Source organism: Lepidothrix coronata, unplaced genomic scaffold, assembly GCF_001604755.1.
Source record: "Lepidothrix coronata isolate B3197 unplaced genomic scaffold, Lepidothrix_coronata-1.0 Scaffold43, whole genome shotgun sequence".
In the NCBI taxonomy this organism is placed as follows: domain Eukaryota; kingdom Metazoa; phylum Chordata; class Aves; order Passeriformes; family Pipridae; genus Lepidothrix; species Lepidothrix coronata.
In genome coordinates, this window is record NW_016690223.1 from 5,470,554 (window position 1) to 5,484,098 (window position 13,545).

A 13,545-nucleotide genomic window follows, 5' to 3' on the forward strand; every position below is an offset into this window, starting at 1 on the left:
AGTGGTCCTCACTTGCATTTTAAATGTTCACGTGAGTTTTAAGAAATTGTATACTGAATACTCTATATGTAGTGTTTTCTGTACCTAGGATGAATTTTGTTTTGTAGTTTGTGGTGATTTTTTTTTTAAATTGGGTGTCAAAAACAGGGCAAGAGTATGATATGTGTAGTCAAACTAGGGACTAGAAGTCCAAACTGCAGGAGTTTCTAGAATGGTAGTAATCACATGTTTTGTGCCTGTAGTGATTAGTTTACACTTCAGGTAAATAACTAGTCTATAACTGGAAAATGTTGTTCTCTTTCTCTGCCTTCAGTTTCTTATGAAAGTTGAAAGCTAGATTACATGCTGGGATATTGGATCTGTAGAAAACTAGATGCACAACTGTTTTAGCTGGGGCAAATGTTGCATCTGAGTTTGTTCATCACTTCTGTTCTGTGTCAACCCTAGCCAGAGCCTCTCAACTGAAATGTCTGTGGCAGTGTTGTAGTCTGAGGGCTCATACAAACTTTGTAATTGGTACTTGCATTTAGATCTCTGGAGCATTAATATGCTGTACTCCCAGGATTTAGTAGCTAATCTTAATGACATTTTTTAACTGTTCCACAAAAATAATTATCTCTTGTAAAGATCTTCAGATATTAAAGCCAGGAGGAGAGTATTTGATGTTATATTGGGGGTGAATTAGTTGACATGAATATTCTGATACCTTCCCTTGGTTCTGCTAGCAGTGAAACTATGAAAATAATCAGATTAGAAAAACTGAGACCCAGAATCATCTTGTGTAAAGATTGAGAAGAGATAATATACCATAATCAGTTTTTTTTCTGTAGTAATCACAATGCAAAGTATGCTAACAATTGCTGTATATATACGCAATGTATTTTAGCAACAAAATGTCCTGAATATCCTGGGTTGCTTCTGTCAGGAGAACCTTCATCCATGCTGTTATAATGTATGTCACATAATATTATCATACTTCTGTTGCATCTAGAGAAGCTCACTGAGTTCTCTGTGTGACTGACCTTGAGCCACAGAAGACACTGGATACTCCTTGGAATCTGAAGTGTTTAATCTATAAGGTCAGCATTTGTCATCTGTATAGAATTTTTTTGGAATCACAGGTGCTTAGTAATTTGCCACTTGGAAGGGAAACTCAAGTGTCCAAGGAATGTAGTTTTTTCTCTTTTTTTCTAATGAGTGCAATCTCCTGAAATTGCTTGTCCTTTCTCTTAGATTATCTCAGTCTTGTTAACTACAGTAACAACTGAGAAAGAGAAAATTGGATTAATATTAGAACAAACAAAAAAACCCTCCAGCAAACAACTCCAAAACACTCTACATCTGTGTATTCTTCTCATGGAGAAATCCTTAAAATATTTACATTCTGAATTGCCTAGAAGGGTAATTCCAAGATAGAAGTGTGAAAATTAGGGTATTCTGCAGGGTCTAAAGTAAGCATCACTCTACCAAATTCTCCTGCCATAGTAAAAGGGCAGCTTGCAAGGCTCAGGGCACAGCTGTATCGAGGGGAACCACCATCAATATGTGCATAGACACGGTTGTGACACTGAGCTCATTGTCCAAACTTCAGTAATACAGAACTGAAAAGGATATCTTCAGACTCATTCCACTGGACATAGGCCTGCTTACAACTTTCAGCACAACGTTTAAAAATGTTCTCAAAACAAAGATGGAGACTGAGATCTTTGATAATTCCAATTTCTTTAGCACTAACACAGCTCTAGGCACTGTAAATCTGAAGAGACCTGGGAGATGGGTTAAGGTGTAGTCTGTGATCAGGACTGATGTTTCTCTTTGACCAGTTCCCTCAAATCCCACAACTCTGGAGGCTGAGAGCAAACTTATATTTGTTGTGTTAGGTGTTTAATTTATTTGTCATTTAGTGCTATGTACTTTCTCTTCTCCCTGCTATGTCATCCTAATGAAGGGCAACTCCTTCCTGACAGGTAACACAGTATTTCACCCTTAATGCAACCTCCCAAACAAACCAGCAAAAAAAATAATGAGAACCCTGTGGTGCAACATTTGATTATAATACCAGAGTGGGTTCCTCCCAGTCCCTGACCCAGCGTCTATCTGAGTTTCAGCCTGTGCTGAACTTGCATTCAGTACTGCTCTGGCCACGGCTGCAGTGGAATGTGCATACAAACAGCTTGACAAAGGAAGCCGTCAAACTATGTGTCTTACATTAATGATATGCAAGAGAAGTGTAGGGAACAGAATAAGGGTCTCTATGTAACCTTTGTTGCTCTCACCAAGGCTTTTGATACTGTGAGCAGAAAAGGTCTATGGCAGATTTTGGAACGTTTAGGATGTCCCACCAAGTTCCTTAAAATGATCGTCTCACTTCATGCGGATCAGCGCGGCCAAGTCAGATATGGCAATGCACTTTCTGAGCCCTTTCTAATAAGCAATGGTGTGAAACAAGGCTGTGTTCTTGCACCAGCTCTATTCACCTCAGGAAGTCTTTCATCATCCCCATATCACCATTGGCCAATCAGAGCTCAAATCAGTCCAACAGTTTAATTACCTAGGTAACCTCATCTCCTCAGATGGTAAGATCGATGGAGAGATAGACAACAGGTTAGCAAAGGCATACAGTGCCTTCGGAAAGCTTCATAAAAAGAGTTTGGCGAAATAAACACTTGAAGAAAAGTACCAAGATCAGTGTTTACAAAGCCATAGTGCTGTCTACTCTTTTATATGGTTCCGAATCATGGGTCATCTACCGCCACCACCTGCGTCTCTTAGAATACTTCCATCAATGCTGCCTCTGTACAATCCTAAACATCCACTGGTCAGATTATGTGACCAATACATCTGTTCTAGAATGAGCAGCAGTCACAAGTATTGAGGCCATGTTGCTGAGAACACAGCTGCGACGGGCAGGACACGTCTCAAGGATGAAGGACCACCCCCTCCCTAAGATCTTGCTTTATGGTGAACTTGCCACCGGCTGCCACAAGAGAGGAGCCCCAAAGAAAAGATACAAGGACTCTCTGAAACAACATCTCAGCCTTGGCCATATTGATCAACATAACTGGTCTACTCTGGCCTCAAACTGGGAGGTCTGGAGACACACCATCTATAACGCTGCTGCTTCCTTTGAGAACGCACATAGGATCACTCTCGAGGAGAAAAGACAACACAGAAAGAATCGTGCCTTGCAGAATGTACCACCTAAGGAGTCTTTCTGCTATGCCTTTTGCAATCAGACATGTCTATCTTGTCTTGGCCTTTTTAGCCACCAGTGTGCTTGTAACAAATGTGGATAGAGCCTTTCCCAAATCTTTGTTCACGAAGCCTAGCCATAATGACATTAATGATAAAATTTTATGATGTATTGTCTGCATGCATTTTTAATTCACTTTACAACTGAGAGTCTGAGTTTCTGAAAGGAAAATGAGGACTAAAAAGTTGAAGGGAAACAGAATTGGAACTTTGGCAGATGTCTGTATACAAATGATATAATATGTGATGGGGAAACAGTTACCTCCTTACTCCAGGTGTTATTCCAGTATTCAAGAATGACCATATGTGCATCCATAGTAGGATGCAGATATAAACGTTTTGTGCAAGATACTTTGTTATTTTAAGAGAAAATGGGTACCTTTCAAGACTGAAGGTCTTGACAAACTTAAGAGAGTAGGCACATAACATTTACTTCATTAAAATTTTATATATTAAATCTAATGTTTTTTGAAAGTATGCTAAAATTGAAAAATGTGATGCTATGCATTAGCTTAATTAACAGGTTTTTTTAGTTGTAAAGATTGTTCAGAAAGAAATCAAAAGCTGAAGTTTATAATATCATCATTATGAAATGAAATTGCAAGGTCATACTTTCACAACACACCACTGCCAAGTATGATGTTGTCCCAATGACAACAGCAATTTGCTTAACTACTTCTTGCTAACAAATCAGTCTTAATTCTCATAAGGTCAAAATTAGGGACTAAAAATATGTAGTATGCTTAATGGAGTTTTATGTGTTGTATTAACTACTTAGTCTTTGCCGATAATACAATTCCACAAGAACGAGTGATCAGTCATTTTCTGAGTAGTGTTTGTCTGAAAGGGATATCATATGTGTAGGCAGGTAATGACAAATAGTGAGGCGATCGCTTGTCTATAAATGTTCTGTTAGAAATGTTACTTTGAAAATTGTAAATAGTCATCCTGCTTTTTTTTCACAACATGCCTAGAAATTGGGATTGTGTGTTGAGATTTTTTCAGAAACCAAAAGGCACGACCATAATCTTCGGGTTTTGTAGACAGCTAAACTCTGTACATAGACAGTGAGGTTTGAAGTATACTCTTAAAGATAAGAATGTGGAGGCCCTCTGTTTCTCTATCCTCTTGCTTTGCAGAGAAGGCTGCAGGAAATTTTGGCTTGCTTTGCTGCTGATTTCAACTATTGGGTCTGTGCTGGCTTAACTTTTCTAAGGAAAGTGCAAACTATTTGCTAAGATCTATCATATTTACACATATTGTAAAAATAAAACATTAAAATTCACATTTATATTGGTACATCTGTGTCAAAATTAATTTTTCCTCCTCATGCAAGTAACTCATATTGATAAATTAGTTGCGCTTCAAAGTAAATAACTAAAACAAATGTTCCACTTTTTTTATTATACTGTAAATCAATAAATTGGAGATTGATTTGCTTCTACACAATTACATGAATGTTTATAGTTAATTGAACATTGTTTTTTGTGTTTAAGCTTAGACTCATTTCAGTAAAAAGTCTCTGGGGGCTGTACTTCTACTAATGAACTGTATTCTCTGGGGGAATTATATATAAATGACTATTTTTTAATGATGCAGAGCTGAGTAGTACATCAATTTAGGCTGATATCCTCTCTGTTGCCTCCAGAAAGACACAAAATGGGAAGTGATAATGTTATTTATAATCACGATTGAAGAAATGATCCCCATTTTAGAAAATCTGTTGAAGGGTAAATGTAATATCTGACTGTATTTTATCAGGCTCTTTCGAACTTCTGCTATACTCAGTTTATATCTTTATCTTTAAAGAAGTATTATAATCTCTATTTTCATTGGAAATTAAGCTTGTTTTGATTAAAATTGTAGCTTGTGAGCTTTTTTTTGGTTGGTTGTTTTGTCTTACGAATCAAGACTTTTTACAAGGTTAGAGCTGGTAATTTTACCTGATGAGCTCAAAAATGCAATTTAAAATAACAGTGAAGAAGAATACACGTGGGGTTTTTTCTAATGTATAGAACCATAAATCTAAAAAGACTCCTGTTTTATTTTGCCACCTGTGTAACATTTTCTCCCAGCTATTCCATAAACTTTACCTATTGTTTTGTTATCTGTATCTAAGTTGCGTCTTAGAGCAGGAATGTTCATCCTACAGATAAGCGAGTGACTGTCCAGTGGATAATCCTACTCCTACTTTGCATCATGGGTACAAGTAGCAAGATGGATGAATTGTTCTTGGTTATAGTATCAGTCCCTTCCTGTCTGTATTTTTTGACCACGATCTGTCACATGCAAGAGTGCACATGCAGTTGTCTTTTCAGCACAGCAAATACCATCCTGAAAAGATTGGTACAATTTACTGCCTCCCAGGAGGTGATGGCCTGGTTTTCAATAAATAAAACAAATCCAACAAACCAACTAAAAAGGAGCCCCAACCAACAAACCCAACTCTCCCTCCCTCCCCCAACCTCGTGGAAGGATCTTTATCTAAATAGTTATTCTCTATGCATCTGTAAAGTTACTTATTCTTTTCTAGGCAAAGTACTTTTCCCTTGTCTCTTCTGAATTACAGCCTGTTTATTTTAGTCTATATGTGCAATTTTATTCAGTCATTCTGAAATCTAATCCTTTTCTCAAGTATTCAGTCCCTTGAAGCTTGATAATATTTTTCACTATAGATCAGGTTCATCAAATTCATCTATATCATTAATGAAAATACTGAATGGTATGAAAACAGTCTAAATAGACCCAAAATACGGAATACTAGTATGAATTTCTACATGATGATCTTAGTAAAATACAGTTTTGCTAGTGTAGCTTCAATAGCTGATTTCTGAAAATGTCCTTGCAGAAGGTTTATGAAGAATATTTTTCCTGAGTTGATTATGAGTCCTAAAAAATGTAATTTGAGAAAGGCAGCACTTGTTATTTTTAAAATTAATGGTTCAAACATCTTTGCACTTTGTTCCAGAAACATCTACCAAGCAGCTGGATTCTCTTTGTATTCAGTGCTTTCAAATATACCCTTATTCAGCATGTTGCTTTCATAAAAGCAACCAGCATAAAACTGGGTAACAACTAGCTCATATACTGTAGATTACTTTGGGTGTGATGAATACTATTGTTTCCTTGCCAGTTTTCTTTTTTCCTCTTGTCTGCTTACATTCGTCTCCTTACATTTTAATCTTTGGTTTATTTCTTATTTGTGTAGTGTGTAACATATGGTCAATGACTCCATCTAAAACCTATAATACAGAAAAATAACAAGAACAACCAGAAGAAGAACAAATGAAGGAAGGATAGAGTAACTATGTATTTTACTTCATCTTGAAATTAATTCTTCACCATCGCAGAGGGGGAGATTCTCTGGGCTAACAGGGCTTTCCTTCATAGTCAAGCAGATCTTTTATGCTATTCATATTTTAGATAGAAATGTGATTTAACATTGCTGTATGTTTTTTGATAAGGTTTCATACTGCATATCTTTGGAGTCAGAATGTTTGTATTTTTTTATGATGATTCCAGGTGTTAACGTCTGACGTGGAAAACAAGGAGAAGCAGCAGGAAAAAATGCTGGACCAGCTAAAGGAGATACAGAATTGCTACAAGGCTTGTGAGAATAGGTGTAGACAAACTGAACTCCAGTCTTCTGAGTTAGCTCAACAGGTTGAAGAAAGTACCAAAGAAGCAGAACGGTATCTCTCTGAATTCAAGCACTCAGAGGCACTCAGGCTGGAGACTGAGAAAAAAAGAGAAGATTTGAAGGTGAGAGCACAGGAAGCCATCCGCCAGTGGAAGTTGAAATGTAAGAAACTGAGTCGTGAGACGGAAAAACAAAATGAAACTATCAATGACCTGATGGAAAAGAATAGTCAGGTAAGGTTGGTTAATTTTTTTTTTTTTTGGTACCCTTTCCATTTGCTTTAGAAATGAAGATAAGGAATTTATTTATGCAAACTGTGACTTAAACTGCTTTCTGCCTTAAGTTCTGGACCAAATTTTCTGGTAAACTGGAAGACAACTACTAGGTGGCAATATTGTTTAGCTATTATGGAGTTCCACATTCTCTTCTTTTTCTGGTATTTATTCCAGTTTCTTCACTTAATCAAAGCTTTCCTCTTGTGAAGAAGAAAATTTCTCTATGAATGCTGCTCTTTTCAGGTGTTGATTAATGTAGTTTAGCTTATTTTTTAGTTAATTTTTGAGGAAATAATGTGATGTTATTTTTTTAAAAAACTTGAAATCCTACTACATAATAACCCTCATACAGCTTATGCTTTATCTCATGTAATGGACAGTGGTAAGATCTTTGAAAGAAGGTGTTTACTTTCACCATGTGTGTCAGATTGATAACAGACCTTAATGTATGTGACCTTTGGCACAACTAGAGTATTTTTAGTTCTTTTCTGTATTTAAGCTCTTCTCAGACTCTAGGCTTAGTAATGACATCTTCTGTTGCCAGTAAAGACTATAAGTTCTGAAATATTATAAGGACTGCAACTCAGTTTGAATTTGATATGTGGAGGCAGAAAAATAGATTTTTTTTTTTTGTTTGAGAATGTGCAGAGATTTTTTAGCAAAATGGAGATTTTAGCCAAAAAAGACACCTAACCTGCATTTGGGATGAGCATGCTGCTAACATCTATCGTGCAGTTCCAAGGTTTTTCCATTGATCTAGTTAGAGAGTCTGTGTTCCTTATATTTTTGTAACTTCTCTTTTTTTTTTTGTTGCTCTTCATGTGTATTCAGTTTCAGCCTCTGTATTTTTCAGAACTTGTTATTTGAAAAGTCAGTTTGTTAAAATTGATCCTGTCACATTTCTGGGCTTTTAATTTACCTTTGTTCAGTATGGTAAACCACTTATTCATCACTTTTTCCTCCTTCAAAGTTTCTCAGGCAAAAAATAAGGGGTTTTTTTGGTTTGTGACTTAGAAGAATTTCTTGATTTGTTCAGCTACTGACACTGCTTTAAAGACAAACACTCACATCAATGCTAGTGCTGATCATTCTGTCTTGGAATAGTAGTAGAAACCATCATTCTGTTGGCAATGAGTCTGTGGGTCTGTATTTTCCAGTGGCTGGGTCAAAAGTTGCTTGCTGCTATAGTGGCTAGTACAGTGCTAAGCTCCATAATGTGAGCTTTAATCTTAACTCACATGCTCTGCTGGTGCAGTCTATTATATTGTATGGCTTCTGTTTTTATAACACTTCCCTCACCTCTTTTCGTGTATTTTCTCATAGCATTCATACAATTTAGATTACTAAATCTGATGGGCTTGAGATGTCTTCATCCTCTCCTTTGTCCTGCTCCAAGATTGATGTTTTCAAGGAGTATATGGAGTGCAGTATTGGATTTCTGTATTAATCCTCTGTTGTTTCTGATCCAGTAACCTGTTTGGAGGCTTGTACATGAATGTACAAGCATGGTCAATGCACAGGAGAAGCCACAATGGGGCTAATACTGGGTTGAAATTAATAAACTCTAGCAGATCTAAACTGTGATTGCTGGGGTTGCTGTTTCTCTCCTGAATTGCCATTCATATTCCTTACTTTTTATTATTATTTACTCTATCCATGCTCCAACAATTCATTCCACAGTAATCTTGTTGTATTAGTTAGCCTGAGCGCTTGCCTGGGGAAATAAGGTTTGCAAACATTTAAGAAGCTGGTCATCTGTTGCCTAGGAAAATGGAGTTTTTAAGGAAAGGAGGTCAACCTGAATCATTTAGAAATCATATATGTCTATCAAATGGACAAATAAGAAGCAAAAAGTAGAGGCAAGTTATGAATAAGTAGCAGTAGATCTCCAAAAGGTTCTGAAATCACTGTTCATGTAAATGCATGGACAGGTCTTTGTAGTGGCACTTGATAGTCCTGTCCACATTGAAATTTTCTTTGTTACATAAGACTCCTTGACGTGGATTTTACCACTTCTTTCTTATATAACAAATACATTCGAATGCTAAATGCAGTCACTTTGTTTTAAACCCCTTTAAAGAAATGCTGTCTGTATTAGTTCTTATTTTTAAAGTTGTCACCATCTTGCCAACAAATTTGAGGTGTCCCCAGTTAAGAAAGTTTCTTCATTTGAGGATATGTAATATCAAATGAACTGTGTGCCATTGTGGAGGTTACAAACAATATTTCATGTTCTCAATACAAAGTTGTAAACAGTTTCCGTATGAGGATATAATCAGTCTAGATGCAGCATTTGTAATAAGATTCAGGGAACTAGATGAACATAATTTAGGGAGCTTTGAAATATACAGACAACTAGCAGCCGAGACAAAATTCTGTAAAAATAAGTAGTAAAGAAAAAGAAGAAATGGCAGTCTGTTGTCTTTGATTACTGTAAGAGGACTCCAAAGGGTTGATGGCAAATTTTCAAAATTGGGTTGCAATCATGGCTTGCAATTTTATGAAATATTCCAAATATTTGCAGACAATGGGTGGGCTGTAGAAAAATGGGTTAGGTTTCATTCTTTTGGAGATACTGGGATAATTTGGATAAAGTTTTGTTCATGTAGTTGTCCTTGATATTGGTTGACACTGGAATTTCTAACATCTTGTGTCTTTTGGAATGAATTTTTCTTTTAAGTATGGAATGTAGAAAACATACTTACACTCAAAGCAAGTTACTTACAGGTTTTATTTTGAAATGTTACTGGGTTTTGTTTTTGTTTGGTTTTGTTGTGGGTTTTTTTAGCCAAATCTTTCAATTAGAATTACAGTTTAAGGAAAGTCTTTTTGTTTCGTTGGTTTTTTTTCAGAAAAAAAGCATAATGGTCATGACCCCATGTCCTCAATTTATTAGTTTTGCATTTTGCTTTGCATTTCTTATTTTTGATGTAATTGCAAATTGTTTTATTATTTTTAACCTGCACACTTTTTAACTCGGTTTACATTTTTATTCTGGATTATTTCAAGTAATTTTGCTATATCCATAAGAAGTGGGCACTGTTTGTAGATTTAGTAGAAATACTTAGTAAAAGTCAGTATAAAATTTATTAAACCAGTTTGAAGAATCCAGTAGTTTGTGATACATCAGAACAGATTGCCCAAACAGGTTGCAGAGTTTCCCTCACGGGAGATATTCAAGAACTGTCTGGACTCAATCCTGTACAATGTGCTCTAGGATGACCCTGCTTGAGCAGGGAGGTTGGACCTAATGACCCACTGCGGTCCCTTCCAACCTTACCCATTCTGTGATTCTGTTGGTATTTGTAATATAAAATATATCAATATTGGAAAGAATACCCAAACTCTTAAGCTCCTTAGGAAAACAGTAGGATTTTTGTTACATTTGACTGATTTTTATTTTGAAGGTGACGTCTTCATTTCTTTGCTTTGATGCATGAGCGAACCAAGCTTTTAACTGCTATTAATTCATCTACTGATTAATTCATCAACTGTAGTTTAAAAAAAAAAGTTAAAGTGGGTATACTTCATATGTAATATTTTAGAAAGTAAACAAAATAAATCAGCATATGGAATGGACCTATAGGTAAGATGTGTGTGACCAGTTGTCCTCCCTGTATTCTGCTCTAATACCTCATTTCCTCCGTCTTGCTAATTAGAGGAACCAGTAAAGAAACTCTTCTCAGTCTGCAAAGAGAGAATGTGAGAAGCAGGGAATTAACCAAAACTATCCCTGCTTGTGAGGCTAGATAATTTAAGGACAAGTACAAATTTGAGATCACACGTGTTCTGTGTCTAAATTTAAAGAAACACTGAATACATTTGAACTGAGTTCATGACAAGCAAAATTTTTGTATTTTCACAGAACAAAGTATGTTAATTTTTCCTTAGACATTCCTAATGTCTAAGGACATCTGTCCAACAATTATCTTTAAGGACTTTAGGTCACAATGGATTTCTTTTTCTTATTTCCTAGACCCTCAAAGAAAAGGATGATCTCAGAAGTCAGCTTCTCTCAGCTATACACCAAATAGAAAACCTCCGGAAAGAGCTGAATGATGTGCTTACAAAGAGAGCCCAGCAGGAAGAACTCCTCCACTGTAAAGAGGTAAAACTGAATGAAATGAAGTCACACGAGGTATCTCTTGAAGAAGAGATCAAAGAAGTTCAAGGTACTGTAAAAAAATTGGAGAATGAGTTGAAAAAGCAAGTCTTTCTACAAAATCAAATGCAAACTGAGAAGGAACACTTGAAGACAGAACTTGCAACTATTAACTTGATCCATAAAAAAGACCAAGAACGACTCTTAGAAATGCAAGCAGATGTAAAAAATTTAAGCTCTGTACGTGTGGAACTAACAAACAAAATAGCAGAAGAGGAGAAAGTCAAAAAGGAATTACTTAAGAACCTCTCAGATCTCCAGAAACAGCAGGAATCTAAACATGAAGAGATGACTTCAGCTAACAGGCAGCTGAAGATGGAAAGAGAAGTTTACCTACAGGAGTTGGCAGATCTTAGATCAGAGTTACAAAATGTCAAAATCAAACATGAACAAAAGGTTCAAGAACTCATGAAACTCCTTAAACAGGAAAAGGAGGATGCAGAGGCTCAAATTAGAATGCTAAAGGTACTTATTGTGAATAATTCCAATGTCAGACTTCCCCCCCCCTTCATACATCCCCCCTCACATGCCCCCTACCAATGAATGATGAAGATAATAGAGTATGGGCTTTAATGCACTTAACACACATTTTATTCCAGGCCATCATAAAAGCTTAAAGTTCAGGATAAAAAATGTAACAGTATCAGTTTTAGGTCAAAATCTTAGTTCAACAGTAGTGAAATAGGTATGTCTGTGATCACAACAGAAGGAAATATATGAGGCTGTAATGTTTTTATATGGCGATTGAGTGAAGTCGCAGGTGACTGAAAAAAAAGCGAAACGTTGTACCCATCTTTAGAAAGGGTAGAAAGGGGGACCCTGGGAACTACTGACTTTTCATTCTCACCTCTGTATCTGGGAAAATCATGGGACAGGTCCTTCTAGAAGCTATGCTAAGACACATGGAAGATAGGGTGATGATTTGGGACAGCCAGCATGGTTTCATCAGGGGCAAGTCCTGCCAGACCAACCCAGTGGCCTTCTATGATGGAGTGACTTCATCAGTGCACAAGGGAAGGGCTGCAGATGCCATTTATCTGGACTTCAGTAAAGCCTTTGATATGGCCCCACACTGTAAGGCTTGATATGCATGCAGGTAACCCCAGGCACCTGTTTTAAAGAAAATTTATTTTTACAGTCAAGAACACTGCAATACAACTGGCCTAGAAGGCAAAGGTGGAAACCCATTTTGGTGCTTTTATAAAAACAGCTTTTGCATGCGCAATAAAAGCCCAGGCTGAATTCTTCCCCTGGGCTTTATGGCCTGCCTGGCAACCCTGCAGGGGCCTCCAGGCATGTCTGTGAGAATTTTATCACTTGTAGCAAAGGAGTTACCTCTCAGCAGACAGATAATGAGAACATCATAGCACCCTGCATGAGAATTAATTCCTTCCCACGTAAAAGCTTTTCCCTGGGAGCAAAGGTTCCCTTGAATGGGTGCTAAGCTCTCCCTCCTTGATATTTCTTCCGAAGGTCTTCTGCTCCTGCAGCCACATCCTTCTCTTTAAGTTGGAGAGAGATGGATTTGGTGGGTGGACTGTTAGGTGGGTAAGGTATTGGTTGAATCCAGAGAGCAGCGATCAGTGGCTCAGAGTCCCAATGGACATCAGTGACAAGTGGTATCTTTTCTGTATTTGGACCAGTGCTGTTAAATATCTTCATTAATGACATATGTGAAGGGACCAAATGCATCCTAAACAAATTTGCAGATGTCACCAAGCTGAGTGGTGCAGTTGACACACCTGAAGGATGGGATGCCATCTAGAGGGACCTGGACAAGCTCAAGATGTGGGCCTATGGGAACCTCGTGAGGTTTAACAAGACTGAGTGCAAGGTGCTTCACCTGGGTCAGGGCAGCCCCTGATATGAATACGGGCTGGGGGAGGAACAGATCGAGAGTGGCCCTGCTGAGAAGGACTTGGGGGTGCTGGTGGATGAGAGGCTGGGCATGACACAGCAATGTGCACTTGCAACCCAGAAAGCCAATTGTGTCCTGGGCTGCATCAAAAGAAATGTGGCCAGCAGGTCGAGGAAGGTGATTCTGCCCCTCTACTCTGCTCTTGTGAGACCCAACTTGGAGTGCTGCATACAGCTGTGGGTCCCCGGCACAGGAAGGACAAGGACCTGTTGGCACAAGTCCAGAGGAGGGTCACCAAGCTGATAGAGGGATGGAGCACCTCTCTTGTAGTGAAGGCTGAGAGCATTGGGCCTAGGAA

The 13,545-nt window shown here is 37.6% G+C and overlaps 1 protein-coding gene across 7 annotated transcripts in view; it reads left to right on the top strand.

The window, feature by feature from the left end:
* The window catches only part of CEP128 (centrosomal protein 128), a 180,884-nt gene that overhangs the window by 31,007 nt on the left and 136,332 nt on the right, over positions 1–13,545 (top strand). For all 7 annotated transcript variants that reach the window (XM_017813890.1, XM_017813892.1, XM_017813893.1 and 4 more), the window contains 2 exons: positions 6,775–7,125; positions 11,144–11,794. In XM_017813890.1, coding sequence (XP_017669379.1) covers positions 6,775–7,125; positions 11,144–11,794 — 1,002 coding nt within the window. The remainder of the gene's footprint in view (positions 1–6,774; positions 7,126–11,143; positions 11,795–13,545) is intronic.